General features: G+C 34.8%; 1 protein-coding gene across 1 annotated transcript in view; it reads right to left on the minus strand.

Annotated features, from left to right (window-relative positions):
• The window catches only part of SCaMC (Short Calcium-binding Mitochondrial Carrier), a 111349-nt gene that overhangs the window by 65498 nt on the left and 27234 nt on the right, over positions 1-18617 (minus strand). The window contains 3 exon segments of the mRNA XM_089088048.1: positions 11097-11211; positions 11351-11362; positions 16875-17083. Coding sequence (XP_088944174.1) covers positions 11097-11211; positions 11351-11362; positions 16875-17075 — 328 coding nt within the window. The 5' untranslated portion in view covers positions 17076-17083.

The raw sequence follows: 18617 nt of genomic DNA on the forward strand, positions 1-18617 counted from the left end.
CGCAACCATTTGATCAAATCAGGACGGATACTTGGCAAGGTTTTGAAATGAATAAAACCATGACTTTGGATCACCAAAAACTTGATGATTTTATAACTTTAATTCAAGGCTACCCCAGCTTGTATGATACCCAGGCTATAAGAAAACCAAGAAAAATGGTATCATTTGGCTCTGTATTACTCAATAGCTTTCAGACGAGGGTCACGCTGATGCGTTTATTTGAAAACTTTGCCTTAAAACGTAGCATTTCTTATGCCATCGTTCAAAAAAATACGGACGGATTTCTGCATGGATTTTCCTAATGTGTAAATGAACCATGAGCATAGGACAGTACATGACCCAGGTTTATATTGCAGTTTATTGGAACTTCTGGGTGAAATTCGTTACCAATGAGCATTAGAATGGCTGAACATCTTTTAGATCAAACAGTTCGTGGTAACGAACTGTAAGTAAGGAGCGACCCGGCTCAATGGTAACCAAAACTCTAGGAAACGGGTTTTTGATACCAGTAGATACATCAAAAGAATCAGATTTCAATGCTGATTTCAAATATATAACTTTATATGTTATTATATATTATTATTTATTTATTATTGCAATTAGAGATGAAGAAACTGGCTATTATCTTAGGTTGCACGCAAGCGAAAACGTTGTTTTTTTCATTTGTGCAGCGTTTGTAAATAACAAAAATTATTTTTATGTTGGTAAATAAAGAAACCTAAACCATAACTCCAAAAACTTACGACTTAAAATCATGGTGTCGCCAAAAATGACGCCAAAATTAAAAATTACGCTTGAAAGTTCAACACAGCCCAACTCGGCAAATATGGGCGGTGCTGTCATGGGTAGTTCTATTTGGACCCATAAGTGGGATCGTGCTAATCCATGTCGTTGGATCCGTAATCGGACTTCTGCAGAACTCTAGAATTAAATTTCTACGAATGAGCAATAAACTTGGATTTTAAGTCATTTCAGATACGAGCTTGAAAAAACAGTTATGTCTTTTGAATTTTAAATCTGTAAAAATATAGATAAACATAGTATTAGCGGAAAATATATAAATTAAATTACTGTTAATACAGGCTTTTCAAACCTACTTCTTGTCATTTCATTTCATTCCACCTGCGGTTGGGGTGGGAGGATAATATAAGGAAATATTTAAGGGAAATGGGAAGTTTCTGGGAGGGTGTAAAGAGAGAGGCTTTGGATAGATTGAGATGGAGGAGGAGCGTGCGTAGCTATGTTGGCCTCGGGCGGCTTGGTGCTGAGATGAGTTGTTAGTAGCAATGTTTATTTAAAAGAAGCTGTTTTAAACGGTTCTATTAGTTTTTATACATAGACAAAACCTAAAATATTTTACTACTGCTAAGTAATACTACAAACGGTATGGTTGCAATACCATGCCGCTTGAGACCAACATAGCTGAGCACACTCCTTCTTTGCCCTTTTTACTAGGTAAACTGGTGTTGAAACTATAAGAATTTGGATTAGTTATTCAATGTATATTCATGTAAGCGGAACCATTTTGCTATTTCCACATTTTGATAATCTTTTTATGCGTATATTGAGAGATTTGAGTCAATCAACTAGCCAATGGGCCTCCACTAGAATTATGTGCGTACAAATAAAGCCAGTTTGTTCGCATGGGGTTGCGAAAACCTTATCACAAATGGTTAACGTAGTCTATTAAATAATGACACTCTAAAAGCTGAAAAAAAAGAAAAGAAAAAAAATGAAAGAAAACTAGAAAAGGAGCTACCATGACGAGATATTGACAGGAGCGAGAGAGAGCAACAAGTAAGATTTTGTCGGAGCAAGAAAGAGCCATAAGAGATATATTTTGCAGAAAAAATAAATCTAAAAGAGAGATGCTTTGTCGGAGCAAAAGCCACAAACATCAGGTTTTGCGAGAGGGAGAGAGACATAAGAGTCACATAGAAGCAAGAAAGAGGTGCAAGAGTTACGCTTAGTGGTAGCGAGAGATAGCCACAAGAGTTAAGTGTAGTAGGAGCATAAGGAAAGAATAAAACCCTATGTTCCAGAAGCGACATGACCAAAAGAGTAATATTTGCAGGAGCAAGAAATAGCCACATGAATCATTTTATGTGGGAACAAGAGAGCCAAAGTCTTTAGTTTTTAATTTGGAACCTTTGCGTACTTGAACGAGCATTTATCAGATATAAGGAACGAACAAAATAATTTCGATTTATTGCTTATTCATTGACTATTCAGAATTTGGTAGAGAACCGAGAGAGCTAAATGAACTATGATGACTCAAACTGGTTAAAAAGCAACCTCAGTGCAGGGTTGCCAACTGAACACATTCTATGTCAAAAGGACACATTCCCAAGTGTCGGGACACAATGACATAAAAGGCGAAAAAGTTGACACATTTTAGAAACTTGGGTCATAAAAAAGACATGTTTTGTAAACTAATGACATGAAACAAAACGCTCTCAACTGGATATATATTTTGATAAGCAAAATGTCACTTTTCCTCAAAGTAATGCTTTTTTGAGCATCCAAGTTTTGCGAGAGGTGTCTTACGTAGAAGATTCTCTCCAAAGTAAGGGATTTACATATTTAAATGAGTTTCGTGCTTTCACACTAAGTCATATTTATGAATATTTTATATGGATTTTTAAGTTTTTATTTAATTTTTTATGTTAACTGGCCATTTTGAAAGAGGTTTACAAAGCGTCTTTTGGTCAATAATACAACAGGAAAAAAATCACCTCTAGTTTTTGAGATTTCAAGATGGACACATTTTAGCTAAAAGTGACAGATTTCTGGATGCTCCGGGGACACATTCATGAACCAAAAAGTTGGCAACCCTGCACCAGTGTGCAATTAACCCAACAATAGAATTTTAAATTTCGTTTGCCCAAGCAAATGCCACTTTTGCAAATTATAAGTCAAAGCTTTATTAAGGACTTACAGCTGTTTATCATATTTGAGTAATTAAAAACATTGGGAAAGCCATTAGATAAAGAAACAAAAATAGCAACGACACTAGTAAAACTTTATAAACAAAAGATACTTCAAATTAGCTTATGGCTGCATCGACATTGAAAAAGATACAATCATAAGAAACTATCATATCTTGCGTCGAATCCCAAGAAAATACAAGCATAGGTTTTGACCTCATCAACAGGACGATACATTAATATCGAGGTTAACTCAAAAATATCCTATTTAAACAAAGTTTTCTAACCAATCAATAATATCCACGGCTGATCTACATAATGGCTAAATCAATTTACATAATTGACAGAAACCAATTCACATAATGGTCGAAAATGAGTGATTTTCTTCTCATAAAGGGTAGGCTTTACCTGTTTCAAAAATATTCCTTTCTGTTTTTTAAAATGAAAGCTTAAACAATGGGCACAGTTCATAACTTACAGTTCGTCCCCCGGGACCAGCGAGTGAATAAGTCATCTTCAACGACGTATTTAGTATGTTTTTGATTATGCTGAACAAATTGGCCACCTCAAAGTTTTGGCTGTATGAACTTAGGAAAAAAATGAGCACAGGAGGAGGCCCTGTTGCCCTCCAATTTTTTTGGTCACTTAAAAAGCGCACTAGAACTTTTTATTTCCGTTTGAATGAGCCCTCTCACGATATTCTAGGACTGCTGAATCGATACGATCACCCCTGAAAAAAAAAAAAAAAAAAAAAACACTCATCCGTAATCTTTCTTCTGGCCAAAAATACAAAATTCTACATTTTTGCAGGTAGGAGCTTGAAACCTCGATAGTAGGGTTCCCTGATACGCGGAATTTGATGGTGTGATTTTCATTAGGGTACTATGACTTTTAGAGGTTGTTTCCTCCTGATTTTTTTAGAAAATAACGCAAATTTTCTCAGGCGCGTGACTTTTGATGGGTAAGACTAAACTTGAATAAACTTATATATTTGAAATCAGCGTTAAACTTTGATTCTTTTAATGTTTTTTTGGTATCGAAATTCTGTTTTTTAGAGTTTTGGTTACTATTGAGCCGTATCGCTCCTTACTTACAGTTCGTTACCACAAACTTTTTGATACCTGCTCATTACTACCTTATCAAATGTTGAAACTTATTATGGTTGTCCCACTAACAAATGAGCTATCAGAACTTTGTATATCGACTAAAACACCAAGAAGCATGGATATAACACATATTACCGCAAGCGGTTGAACTGGGGTCGATGGATTGACTTTATGGAGAACAAGGGCCAGGTTTTCACAGCAGATTTTTAAACGTACCTATTGACAAAATAGAAACAATACTTTATATCTATGGTTCCCAACATGGGGTACAGGTCCCTTCGGTGGGGCATGGCAATATTTTGGTGGGCCAGGGGCAGGAATTGCACCCTTTGTCTAGCAATATTTCTGAGTCTTAATTTAGAAAAAAAAATTTAATCATACAATTTTATTCATCAGTTGATTTGAGATGCTTCTTGGTATGATAGTGCTGACCGCACTATTTTCTATAAATTATACTTAGTATAGACCTAGCATGTTTACCCAGTTCAAATTCGGTATTAAGTACATTACTTAATGTCCAAGTTAATTCTAAACATACCAACAATCAAACAGAAGAAAATCTCAATATTTCCAAAGTCTCTTGCAAAAATCTTTCTAGTAAGACTGAAGAGTAATGACCTTCATATATTATCTACCTTTTATTATCTCCCCCCCCCCTAACGTCGTCTAAAGTAGTGTAATTTGCTTCATATAACGCAAGTTTATATATAGGGAAGCATCAATTAGGCAAGAAGTAGGTTTTTCAGGTTTTTCCAGTGGCTTCCAAAACCCGAACAAGGTAACTGGAAGTTGCAGCAAAAGGATCAATGGAAATTAAATTAGGCAAGAATTATGTTTTTCAAGTTTTCCCAGTGGCTTTCAAAACTTGAAGAAGTAATTAGAAGTTGAAGTGGATTTGAGGTTCCCGAATTGCCTCAGGTCGGAAAGAGGTTGAAATTGTTCCTTAAGCCAGTCTGCAATGAGTCCTTCATACAGTTCCCAGAAACTAGGAACAACAAAAATACAGCGAACACCTTCAAAACTTTAAGGTCACTAAGAAACCCTGCTTCTTATTTGTGGCGATTGCCCGGAGTTGGTACGCTTATTGAAAAGGACAGACAAGGACGTTGAACGGGAATAGCTGAAGGCACTAATACGGGGAAAAGGAATGTCCAGAGGGCAAACCCAGCACAAGGCAAAGGCCATTGCTTCGTGTTTTCAGTTAAGCAGTTTTAACTTTTCGTACGTCAACCAGGATATCCTGATTACAACTTCAATGGTGAACGCTATAATCACAATAAAGAAGGCAATTGAGATGGGATATCTCCCCTGGATCATACCGGACAGTCTTTTCAAAAATACTCTGCAAAAATAAACCAATGATAATGAAAAAAACTTTACCGCTGAAGCATGTTACAGAAACCTCTCCTTTTCTATAAAAAATAAAGGTCAGTAATACGAACTCTCAGTTCCCCCCCCCCCCAATACTGTGTAGCTTTTTCATAGCCACAACTGGGAAACTAGAATCACATATTTGAATATTTTACCTTTATGGTTAGGTTGTTTTCCCCTGAGCAAGCTCGGAAGTATGCTCCGGCAAACTAAAGTTTGTAGAAGTTTGGATTTAGTTTGGCTTATATTTCCCCGAAAAAGATTTTCTCCTGGAAGGAAATGTTGTATAAGATTCCAGATAAAGGTAATTACTATGGAAAAACTTTTGAATTTCCTCCCATCTGTTCTATGTACTTTTTTCACAGCTTTGTTGAAAGGAAAACGGAAATTTAAAAACACATGTTGTTGACTTTCTTTTTGTTATTATTCAGGATATCTTTATTATTAGTATTATTGAGTATAATTTTATTTCTGTCTTTATTGATGGATAGACAAATTTCCGTACTTAAGAAAAAGTGGACATACCATATGAAGACACTATACCCTTGGAGTTAGAGAGAGGTTTAAGAAACTTTACTATCTTAAAAACACGATAACGGCTCCCATTAGGATACCTAAAAACTAAAAGTCACTAAATTATGCGACTGAGCCACCGAAATTTCTACATTATGAAAGATTATTCATTTTGAGACATTATTGAAAAAGAGTACGCTTACGTGGATGAAATTCCACCAATTTTTCAAAGTAAAAAATGATATAAGGGGGGGTCTAAGAATACATAGCTTTGTCAGTACGTTATAACAAAAAATTTGATTGGTGAATTGAAACTAGAATAAATCCTGAAAATTTTAATTATTTACAAAAGCGACTAGATGCAGTAATTTCCTTCAAAATGAGGCCTGTTTTATTTGCAACAGAAATAATCCAGGGTTCCATCTTTCTCCGATTTTTCTATGGCTTCATTATAATCACAAAGAAAATAATTCACCTTGACTATCGGTCACCGGTAGTACGGTGGCTTAACGACATCCATTCAAATTCAAAAGATCTAGGATCAAATCACTGTAAGGTAACGTACTGTAGTAACTTGGAATTCTCCCCAGTTGATGTGTGCGAGCTGGCCAGATGCCTGCCCAGTGCTTGTCTCCTCCCCGATCCTAATGTGGCGGTTTGATTCTAATCCTAATGTGAATTGCAACAGGAATTTCAAAGCGGAATTTCGGACTTCAATCCAATAGTCCGTTTGAACCTGTGATTAGGTATTATTCCTAATCAAATAACAAAATGCAATTCAAATGCTAATCAAAAAACTAAAAATAACAACAATAAAAATTGCAATAATTATATTCGGAATATCCAAGAGTAAGTGGGTCTCAATCTAATGATCTCAATCCTTAATATCAAGAAAACTTTATCATTGTGATAACGCTCCTTGATCTGTGGTTTTGCTTCCTTAATTTTTACTTCTCGATAATCCTGGTCTGTTCCCTTTGCTTTTCTCTTTTCAAGATGTTATCTCTGTTTCTTGTGTAGTATTATTTTTTTAACTTACATGTATGTAGCTTGCTTGGATGAAACCATATTAATATCATTTTTGTATTGTTATGGTAACGTCATGGCGTCATGACGTCATGGCGTATCAGCTATAATGATCTGTAATGACGTATCAGCTATAATGAGAGAGGCGGAATCATTGTTTAGGTGGGGGTAGGGTAGACTCCTACAAAAGTACAATTTGATGGACAAACTGCTCACTCTTCTTGTGACTTCAGATAAATGTTGAAAGAGGAATCTGCAAAAGTTCGGAATTTTGTATTTTTTTGCCAGAAGAAAGATCACAGATGCATTTTTTTTCCAGAGGCGATCGTATCGATCCAGTGGTCCTAGAATATCATGAGAGGACTCATTCTAACTTAAATTAAAAGTTCTAGTGCCCTTTTTAAGTGACCAAAAAAATTGGAATGCAACTAGCCCCCCTACAACGCTCATTTTTTTCCCGAAGTCACCTGATCAAAATTTTGAGATGGCCATTATGTTCAGCATAGTCAAAAATTTAATAAACATGTCTTTGAGGATGACTTCATCCCCCACAGTTCCCGGGGGAAGGACTGCAAGTTATGAACTTTGCCCATTGTTTACATATGGTATTGGTTATTGGGAAGTATACAGACGTTTTCAGGAGTGATTTTTACTTGTGGGGGAGGGGGGGTCGGAGGAGGGGGTTACGTGGGAGGATCTTTCCATGGAGGATTTTTTCATAAGGGAAGGGGCACTTCTATGAGGGGGGCGCCGGATTTTTCAGCATTATTTAAAAAACCATCAGAAATTGAATGAAAAAAAAGTTTTTTTTTTCAACAAGGAGCAATATTAAAACTTAAAATGAACAGAAATCATTACGTATATAAGGGGGATCACCCCCTAGTAAGTGCCTCGCTCTTTACGCTAAAATTTTTTAGTACTTTCAAAAGGGCTATCTATTCTAATTAAACGGCATTTGTAGTTCAGGGGTTTGTGATTCGAACAAAATTCGATCGTATCGTATCTGTCGTATCGTGCAAAAATAAACAAGTTTTTTTAAACTGAAAGTAAGGAGCGACATTACAACCTAAAACGAACAGAAACCATTCTGTATATGAAAGGGTCTGTATCCTCCTCAACGCCTCGCTCTTTAAGCTAAAGTTTTTTACTGTTTTAAAAAATAAAGTTGTGACACAGAGTCAAACTTTAGCGTAAAGAGCGAGGCGTTTAGGATGGGACAGCCCCTTTCTTATACTGAATAATTTCTGTTGTTTTAAGTTTTAATGTCGCTCCCTACTTTCAGTAAAAAAACTTGTTTATTTTAATTTAATTACAAACATGATTCAGGTCAGGATGGCTTCCACCCTATAGAAGGTCGAAAATTAAGTACATTTTTAAGCCATTTGAATAATGTTCCCTCTTTCCGTCTAATAAAAAATTCTGTAGTAAATTATATGTCCCAAATATAAATAGCAAGCCGAAATCTTTATTCTTAAGCAGATGTTCAAACATTACTTTTTTATAAATTAATGGAAAAGATTATGCTAATTAAAAAAGAAAGGAATCAATTCAAAAAACTACTTCCAAGAACGAAGTTTTTTAATAAAAAAAGAGCAGTACCTTATTATTCCAGAGACGACCAGAAATAAGATTATATAATAATTCAATAATTCAAAAAGGAGGGGGGGCAAAATTTCAACTGAATTTAATGAAAATCACACCATCAGATTTGACAGATCAGAGTCGTGTTTTAGAGGTTTCAAGTTCCTATCTAGAATAATGTGAAATTCAAAGATCACGGATGCGTATTTATTCATTTTTTATTATTAATATTAATTACCCAGGAATGATCTTGTAAAACCAATAATCATAGATTAACAATTAGCCCCCTAGTACAGCCTTTTTTTTCCCAAAGATATTTGATCGAAATTTTGAGGTAGCCATTTGATTTAGTATGGTTTAGAGGTACAATAACTATGCCTTTGGGGATGACACTACCATAAGAGACTATCATATCTTACGTCGAATCCCAAGAAAATACAAGCATAGGTTTTGACCTCATCAACAGGACGATGCAATAATATGGAGGTAAACTCAGAAATATCCTATTTCAACAAAGTTTTGTAAACAATCAATAATATCCACAGCTGATCTACGTAATGGCCAAATCAATTTACATAATTGACAGAAACCAATTCACATAATGGTCGGAAATGGCTAATTTTCTTCTCATAAAGGGTCGGCTTTACCTGTTTCAAAAATATTCCTTTCTGTTTTTTAAAATGACAGCTTAATCTGTTTTCCTTTTGGAAATGTCTGTTTTAAAATGTTACTTTTTCCTTTCAACAACGGCCCACTTGTTTTATTTAAGTTTTTTATTAAGTTTACATTCAGAGAAGAGTCACCTTGATCTATCCAAAAATGTGCTGTTGGAAAACCTGGAGAATTTCTGCAGAGACAGTTGAAACAACTGCCACCTAAAAGAATGGCCTTGATAACTGAAAGCATAGTGGCCTATAATCAAAATAAAGAAGGTAATTGAGAAGGCACATTGAGATGAGATATCTTCCCCGGGTCATATCGTGCAGAGTTTAAACGTACACATTGACAAAATAGAAACAGTACTTTATACCCATGATTCCCAACACGGGGTACAGCTCCCTCCGGTGGGGCCTGGCAATATTTTGGTGGGCCATGGGCAGGAATTGCACCCTTCGTCTGACAATATTTCAGAGCCTTAATTTAGAAAAAAAAAATTCTTGTGAATGACATTACATTCAAACGTATTTTAAGAACGAAAAGGATACATGATAGTATCGCAATGAAGTTATGCATGTATAAAAGGTGTTTTTTACAGACAATATTCTTCATTGGCATAAAATATAGCTTAGAGGACGACCCGAAAAATAATACCAAGTTAGTAGCCTTTTAAGCTTCCTTCAGGTGAAATATTAAACAATAAAATTTAAATATCACGAGAGGGGGAGGGGGCATCAGGATTTTAGAAATTCCTATGTGGAGCATGGCCCAAAATAAGTTGGGATTTACTGCTTTAAATGCATACTGGCTTTCTTGATAAACCTGAGGGCTTTGAGACTCTCTTCCAATGAACCTATAAACAACTTCCATTCTTCTTTGTCGTAGGTGATATTAAACCGACTTATCTGTCTGGAACACCTGAATATTGATTTTCCTTCCAATAAAAAGAAGTTCATTTGGCCAATAATACTGCTTCTTTCTCCTTGGCTTTGGATAAACTGTTTTATTTTTTCAAACTGGAGCCCAGCAATTCAAACAGAATGACCAGGATATCTAGTCAGGTCGTGAGGTTCAACCTGATAGAAGTGCTGCGGCGAATCATCAAGTGGTGCGGTGCAATTCAGTAAGAGACAAAGGAAGAGTCATGAGTTCTATAAGTTATATACATCAAATGAAGAACGAGGCGTATGACCGGTATCACTATAACAGATTAGGAGATCCAATTTCAGTACATGCAAAATTTAAGCGGATCAGTACCTATTTCTTCTATTTTTAATCATAAAATTTTATTCATCTCAATTATGTGTTTACAAAAATTGAGCAGTTGATTTGAGATGCTTCTTGGTATGATAGTGCTGACCTCACTATCTTCAATAAATGATACTTAGTGTAGGCCTAGCATCTTTACCCAGTTCAAATTCGGTATTAAGTACATAACTTAATGTCCAAGTTAATTCTAAACATAACAACAATCAAACAGAAGAAAATCTCAATATTTCCAGTCTCTGGCAAAAATCTTTCCAGATTTGAAAGATTATAAATAAAACCAATAACGTTAAAAAAAACCAATAACGCAGTCTGAGCTTAAAACCAATAAAACCAATAACGCCTATAGTATGTCTAAGTAAACGAAAGGGGTATTTTCTCAACTTATTGTAGTAAGACTGAAGAGTAATGACCTTCATATATTCTTTTCCTTTTAATTTAGACCCACGATTCCCAACGTGGGGCACAGGCGCCACCGGTGGAGCATGGAAATATTTTCGGTGAGTCGTGCAGGACGTGCACCCTTCGGCTGACTGTACTCTGGAATCTTAATTTTGAAAAAATAGACCCATCTAGATAGAGTCATCTCTGATTTAGACCCATCTAGATAAAGCCATATGCCATTCAGATACAAAGCTAGCATACTCACCATCTTCATTTTTATCAATAGACGAAAACACAAGCTATAAATTTTTCTCATGTTCCTTTAAATAGATAATGAATTCCGCCATTGATAAATCCCCACTTCTATCTTTATCTGAACGCTTCATGAATACATAAAAAGAAAGTTATGGACGATTTAAATTCAAGCACATACAATTCTATTCTCCGGAAACGTATATTTGAAATACTGCAACAATCGTTTTAACTCTTCTAATTATTTCAGCTAAAATACTTCAAAACTTTGAGGAAACGCTTGAAGTTTGGATTTCTCTCTAAAAGACCCATTTCTAGATGTTTTACGAACAAAGGATTGATATGAAAACCCCTAAAAAAAAGAACAAAGAAAAAGAACAACATTTAAGCTCGTTTCTACAACCTTCTTTCTTTTTGAAACAGAATGAAGTTTTGTGTTTTTGCGTAAATGAGCTCAGAACTTAAATATGCTTAGTTCGGAAGCTCGGAAGTTTCCTTAGATATGCTGAATTTTCTGGTTTAATTTTTCATCAGTATGACCCTTGTTGGTATTGGTGTTTTCTTCTCTTTACGGGCACTAATAGCCATGTCTGAGGAACATGGCCATTGAGCCATGTCTGAGCCATGTCCGAGGAACATGGCTGAGGAACATGAGAAACTTACTGAATTTTGAGGAATTACCATATGTCTGGGAATTATTTTGGATCATCACATATTGGCAAAATATATGGAATCAAACCCAATCAGTGACATATTGATTGTGGTTGAAAAGAAATTGTGGATTATACAAGGAGTAAAAAAGGCACATTATGAAAAACTAGAGGTATGAGGTCTGTGAAAAACTATAGAAATTAGAAGTATGTGGATAGGATACAAAACACAAAGGAAGAAAAGTGACCCTACAAAAAATTTGGGCTAAAATACTTCAAAAGCCATCAAATGATGTTTTCCTACGTTTCTAGGATTGTGCAAAACTAGAGCATTACTGAAAACACCAAACTCCTGCATACGAAATCTTTATAGGGGGGCACATAAGCTCTAACAATGCAAAAATACAATTGTCTTAGGTTTTCAATGGTTCACTTGAGAGCAACTCGATTTGAGAGCACATCAAGTTTGAGGTGCGTCAGGCTCTTTTCAACATGGTTAAACTTTTGTTTCCATAATTAAAATGTTTTCTATAATTCCATTTAATTTATATAATAATATAGTAACATATAATATATAATAACATATGATGTTACATACACATAATAACATATAATACTTACAAGTTCTGAATTGGCGTCAATTAGGTATTTTGACCACAAGGCAGTTTCCGATTAGTTTGGGTCGCGGTTTAGTCTTTGCTAGATTGCTGCTACTACTACAACCATTACGGACGATTGTAAACATTCAGTTAAGGATTTTAACAGGATTTCAATGGTTAATTTTATGTTTACTAGCCTTCTCCACTATGGGCGCCCATAGGCTGAATTTAAGGGGGGGCGGCAAAATATATTATTTATTTTTAATATTTTAGGCCAGGGCACTTATTATAGAAAGTAATGTCATAGTAAATTCAGAAAGAACTCATGGTGGGCAACCAGCCCCTCTCTCCTCCTCCACGCCGATCACTTCCCCGGACACTTCCAATTAAAATTTCGTAAAGTTATTTTGTTTGACACAGTTTAAAAGACGATATATTATACCTTTGAGGATGAGACCCTCCCCCCACAGTCCTCAGGGCAAGGGTTGTAAGCTATGCCCCGAGGGCATATAAGGTTTTTATTGAAACGATGGTTGTATAAACTTCGGAGGGGGTCTTTGGATTGGAAATCAGAAGTTTAAGTGCCATTTTTAAGATTCAAATTTATGGGAGGGCAGCAATACCCCCCACGTCTCATTTTCCCCAAATGTATCCGATAGAAATTTTTAGATAGCCACGTATTCAAAATAGTCCAAAGATCTCATAACACGGCCTTTGGGGTTGACACAACCCCCAGAGTATGGGGGTAAGGGTTGTAAGTTATGCCCTGGGGGAATGTAAGGTTTTTATGAAGGGGTGGTCGTGTGAACTTTAGAGGATGTTCATTTGATTGGAAATGTGTAGTTATAGTTCCAAGAGTCAAGTGTGATGGAGAGAAAATACTCCCCCCCCTCTCTCTGATATCCTCTTTTTCCCAAACACAGTCGATCGAAATTGTGAGATAGCCATTTTGTAACCAAATAGTCAAAAGAAAATATAACAATGTCTTCAGTAATGAAATATAAGAAATATTTTTAGGTTGACGTTGAACTAAATAAAAACAAACTATGAGCATGTGGACTTTGAAAAAGGTGACAAAGCAATATCTCAAGAATAACTTATATTATTAAGTTAGACCTTTAAGAGTAAGTAGTGAGGATTTTGAACTAGCCAGAAGGCATTATATGCATATTTTTAATGCTACCACTACAGTTACTGTAACTAATGACGCTAAGAGTATTAAGGTGAAACTTTTAGGAAGTATTCAGAGGGAGTTCCAATTAAACGAAAAAACTGTCTGCATGCAGGTTTTCAAAAAGGCATATAAGCAATATCATGGAAGCACCACTCATAATAGCTACAAATATCATTGAAACATTTAAAGAACCTAATTCGATTCAAAATTAAAAGTTCTAGTGTCCTTTCTAAGAGTAAAAAGAGATTGGAGGGCAATCAGCGCGTCTCTCAAGCCGATTTATTTCCCGAACACACCCAGTCAAAATCTTGAGATAACTATTTTCCTCAGCATAGTAGAACGGTCCAGCAACTATGTCTTTAGGAATATTGGGCATATCAACTGCCCACAATTATGCAATTGTCCCATTATGCTAATGCTGCTTTAAAACAAAATAAAAAAGTATTGTGTTTGCGGTTGCCAATAAGACACTTTAGCAATATATCGAGAACGATTGGGGGTATTAAGTTGAAGCTTTCGGGGATACTACTGTTACTACTTATGCTCTTATAATTTAAATAAATAAATAGAGTGAAAGTGTATTCAGGTTGTCAAAGAGCATAGATAGAATCTTTTGGGAATTATATTAAGTTTTATTTTTCAAGACAACTTGAGTAGGTATAAAATTAAATTAAAAAATACTATTTGTGTCAGGATTAAAAAATGTTGAAAAAGTTTCTCCCAGCATACAAATAGCAAGCCAAACTATAGATTCTTATACAAACATTAGTATTCTTATATCAACATTAGTAGGGCTGACAACCCCCATGCCTTCCCAAGACCAGAACACATTTTGCGTTTTACTGAAAGCAAAAATATTTTCCTTTTTGTACTTAAATAAATACCAAAAATTTAAGACTTTAAGGAATAAATATAAGTATGGGTATATTAAACTGACAATCCACAGCCATTTCTTTTTTGTTTCTTCAGTAAAGGCTAAATTATGTTCTGTTCTTGAGAAGGCATGGGGGTTGTCAGCCCTATTAATGTTAATTTTTGCTTTTTTTTAGTTTGACTCGGCGATTTATTCCATATTTCTGCCCATTTTTGGCTTAATGGAGCTATCACTTTTCTTTGAAAAACTTATTTTGTGGAAAAAGTTTTAAAAATTAATACAAATATAAGGCAGCGTCATTCAGCCAAGCAGGAGCTGGAGCCCCCCCCCCCTTATGGGTGCCCATGTTCTCCACTCTGGAAATAATACTAAAAACATTAAAGAACCATTTTGGTGTCATATGGTACCCTACTCCAATGCCATTTAGTTGCCTACATGCAAGTAGTCCATAAGTAGGTGTGAAAAAAAACATTTTCAATGGTGTAGTTTGATTTGTCATGCCTGAGAGAATCAGGTTCTTTTTTTAACTTCAAAATTTCTTTCCATAATAAAAAACTGCTATTTACTTCAACCTGAATACTAATTTTTATACTTGAATTGGCTTTTATTACAAAATGTTTCTCACTAGACAGTTCCATAAAAAAAACGTGTTTATAAGATTTCGGTTACTATGGACATTGCTGGCTTTTTGCTGGGTTGCCGCTATTGCAGCACATCAGCAAAAGGCTAGAAATTGCAGCAAAAGGATCAATGGAAATTAAATTAGGCAAGAATTATGTTTTTCAAGCTTTCCCAGTGGCTTTCAAAACTTGAAGAAGTAATTAGAAGTTGAAGTGGATTTGAGGTTCCCGAATTGCCTTAGGTCGGAAAGAGGTTGAAATTGTTCCTTTAGCCAGTCTGCAAAGAGTCCTTCATACAGTTTCCAGAAACTAGGAATAAGAAAAATACAGCGAACACCTTCAGAACTTTAAGGGCACTAAGAAACCCTGCTTCTTATTTGTGGTGGGTTTTTTTATCGCCACAATAAGATATAAGATATTTGTGACAGACAAGGACGTTGAAAGGAAATCGCTGAAGCCACTAATACGGGGAAAAGGAATATCAAGAGGGCAAACCCAGCAAAGGGCCAAGGCCATTACTTCGTGTTTTCAGTAAAGCAGTTTTACCTTTTCGTACTGTAACCATTATATCCTGATGACACCCTCAATGGTGAACGCTATAATCGCAATAAAGAGTAATCATTGAGATGGGATATCTTCCTCGGATCATACAGGGCAGAGTCCTTTCAAAAATACATTACAAATATAAACTAATGAAATTCAAGAACACTTTTAACACTCAATCATGTGACAGAAACCACTCTTTTCTATTTAGTTGAACGGATTTCAAATAGAGCCGTTTGAAAAATGTTACTAATTTTCTATAAAAAACAAAACAAATAAATAAAATAAAAATCCTGAGAAATGGTGACCAATGACTTTCCGGATTAAGGTAACTAAGGTAAACGAGCTCTCAGACCCCTCCCCCCAATACTATGTAGCTTTTTCATAGCTAAAATTGAAAAACTACAAGCACATATTTGAATATTTTCCCCTAATGGTTAGGTTGTTTTCCCCTGAGCAAGCTCAAAAGTATGCCCCGACAGACTAAAGTTCTAGAAAGTTTGGAGTTAGTTTGGCTTCCTGATTTTCCCGGAAAAGGATTTTCTTCTGGAAGAAAATGTTGTATAAGATTCCAGATGAAGGTAATTACTATGGAAGAGCTATAATTTTTTTAAATGAAATACAAAAAAGGCATTTTTCAATGAAAATGCCTAAGGCAAGGTATTTTTCAAGATCTAGGAGAGGACAAACACGACTCTCCAGTTGATGCCACTCATCAATCTTTTCTCGTTATTTTGTAATGACGTGATACCGTAGACCAGCGAGAGAGTTAAATGCCCGTTAACAAAGAGTTGCGATGGTTCAATCAAAGATAACCAATATTTAAAAGATATAAATAACAAAGTTTAGATGGTTCAAGAATTATATATATATATATATATATATATATATATATATATATATATATATATATATATATATATATATATATATATATATATATATATATATATATATATATATATATATATAACAAAAAAAGCAAAAAAAGTTGTATAATACAACAAAAAAAGCAAACAAAGTGAACAAAATAAACGTGCATCTGTGATCTTTCTTCTGGCAAAAATTACAAAATTCCACGTTTTTGTAGATAGGGGCTTTAACCGAAAAATCTCTATAGCCTGTAGACACAATCTAGAAAATATCTATTCATTGTTAGGCGTTCATTCTTCATAAATGATGTTTCCTAAATTGTAACGAAAGCATAAAAATCCTCAACTAATAAGCTTGCTACTGCCAAGCAAAAAGATAGGGATTGGCAGTGTGATCTAAGTATATATATAAATACTGACTGAAAACGTGACAAAAACATTATGAGAAAAAATATATACCTCAGCATCTGCGTAAGACATTCCATATTTTTGGAACGCTGAGACGAGATCCTCGATACAGACTCTTCCATCACTATTCTGATCTAGCTGCTTAAAAAGTCGCTTGTACCGCAGTTCATCATCAGTTGGCAGTTCGTAAACATGATGCAGCTTGGGGGTGAGCGTTGGAATTTCTGTTTCTTTCTTATAGCTGCCAGGCATTCAATAACCTGGAATAATAGCAAATTTTGTTATATTTTTGGCCTCAAATTATTCACCCAGCACTATCATAATAATTTGACCGCTAAATACTATACTAGAATAGCTAAAAGAATTCCAAATAGACTTTTACTTTAAGGGACAAAAGAAAGTTATAGTATTTTTTCGTTAAGTATTTTTTATTTGTCATTTTAACAATTAATTTTAAAGGTTAACGTTTTCCTTACTGTGTTAATCATAGCTCCTTGTATTAAATATAGCGACGAAGACCACACTGCCTTTCCATAAGAAACAACAAAAGCAAAAATAAACCAATGGTATTGAAACCTTTAACGCTGAAACGTGACAAAAACTTCTCATTATCTATTTAGTTGAACGGATTTCAAAGAGAGCTGCTTGAAAAATATTACAAATTTTCTCCTATAAAAATTTTCTACAAAAAGAAAAAAAAAATCAAAGAAATGGTGACCAATGACTTTCCGGACAAAGGTAATACGAGCTCTCATATCCCCCCCCCCCAGTATTTTGTATGTTGTCATATATATTTCTCTGAAAAAGATTTTCTCTTAGAAGAAAAGGATGTACAATTTTCCAGAAGAAGGTAATTACGACGGAAGAGGTTTCGAATTTCCTCCCATCTGTACTAGTATGTAGCCTTTTCACGGCTTCGTAGAAAGAAATACGGAAATCTAGAAACACGTATCGTTGACTTTTCCTTTTTGTTATTATTTAAGATATTTTTATTAATAGTATTATTTTAGTATTTATTGGTGGGAAGGAAATTTTTTTAGTACTTTTGAAAAAGTGGACATATCATATAAAACATTATACTCTTGGAGTTTAGAGAGATGTTTAAGAAATTTTACTATCTTAAAAAAAGGATAATGGCTCTAGTTGGAGAAATAAAAACTAAAAATCACTAAATTATGACACTTTTTTGCCATAACTGTTTTTTTTTTCAATCTTGGCAATTAGCAAAAAAAAAAAACATTTTGCTCTCTTACCCCGACGAAACTTAACAAATTCGTAAAAAAAAGAGAGACGAATGAACAAGGCAAACAGATGGAATTCTGTAAGAGTTGTATAAAATAATTGGGAAAATCTGACACAAAAAAGCCTCTTTTCCACAAAAACCCTGTAAACAAAATTGCATACAAGAGGGGAGGACCATCAAAATATATCAAAGATCCATCTCCCCTCTTTATTTCGAAAAACTGTTATCGAAGGGGATTTACTTTATTTCTGCTGGATGGAACCGCAACAAATTTGTTTTTGAAAATTCCAACATCTGTATTAAATAATAATCTTGGCCGAAAAGGCTAAGATCCTTAGCCAAATCTTAGCCGCAAATTCCAACTTCTGTATTAATTAATAATCTTAGCCGAAAAGGTTAAGATTCTTAGCCGAAAATTCCAACATCTGTATTAAATAATGATCTTAGCCAAAACGGCTAAGATTCTTAGCCGAATCTTAGCCAAAAATTCCAACATCTGTATTAAATAATAATCTTAGCCGAAAAGGTCAGTCACTCCGCCAGTCATTATT

Source organism: Artemia sp. Qi Xiang Cuo, chromosome 1, assembly GCF_049724085.1.
Source record: "Artemia sp. Qi Xiang Cuo chromosome 1, ASM4972408v1, whole genome shotgun sequence".
NCBI classification, from domain to species: Eukaryota; Metazoa; Arthropoda; class Branchiopoda; order Anostraca; family Artemiidae; genus Artemia; species Artemia sp. Qi Xiang Cuo.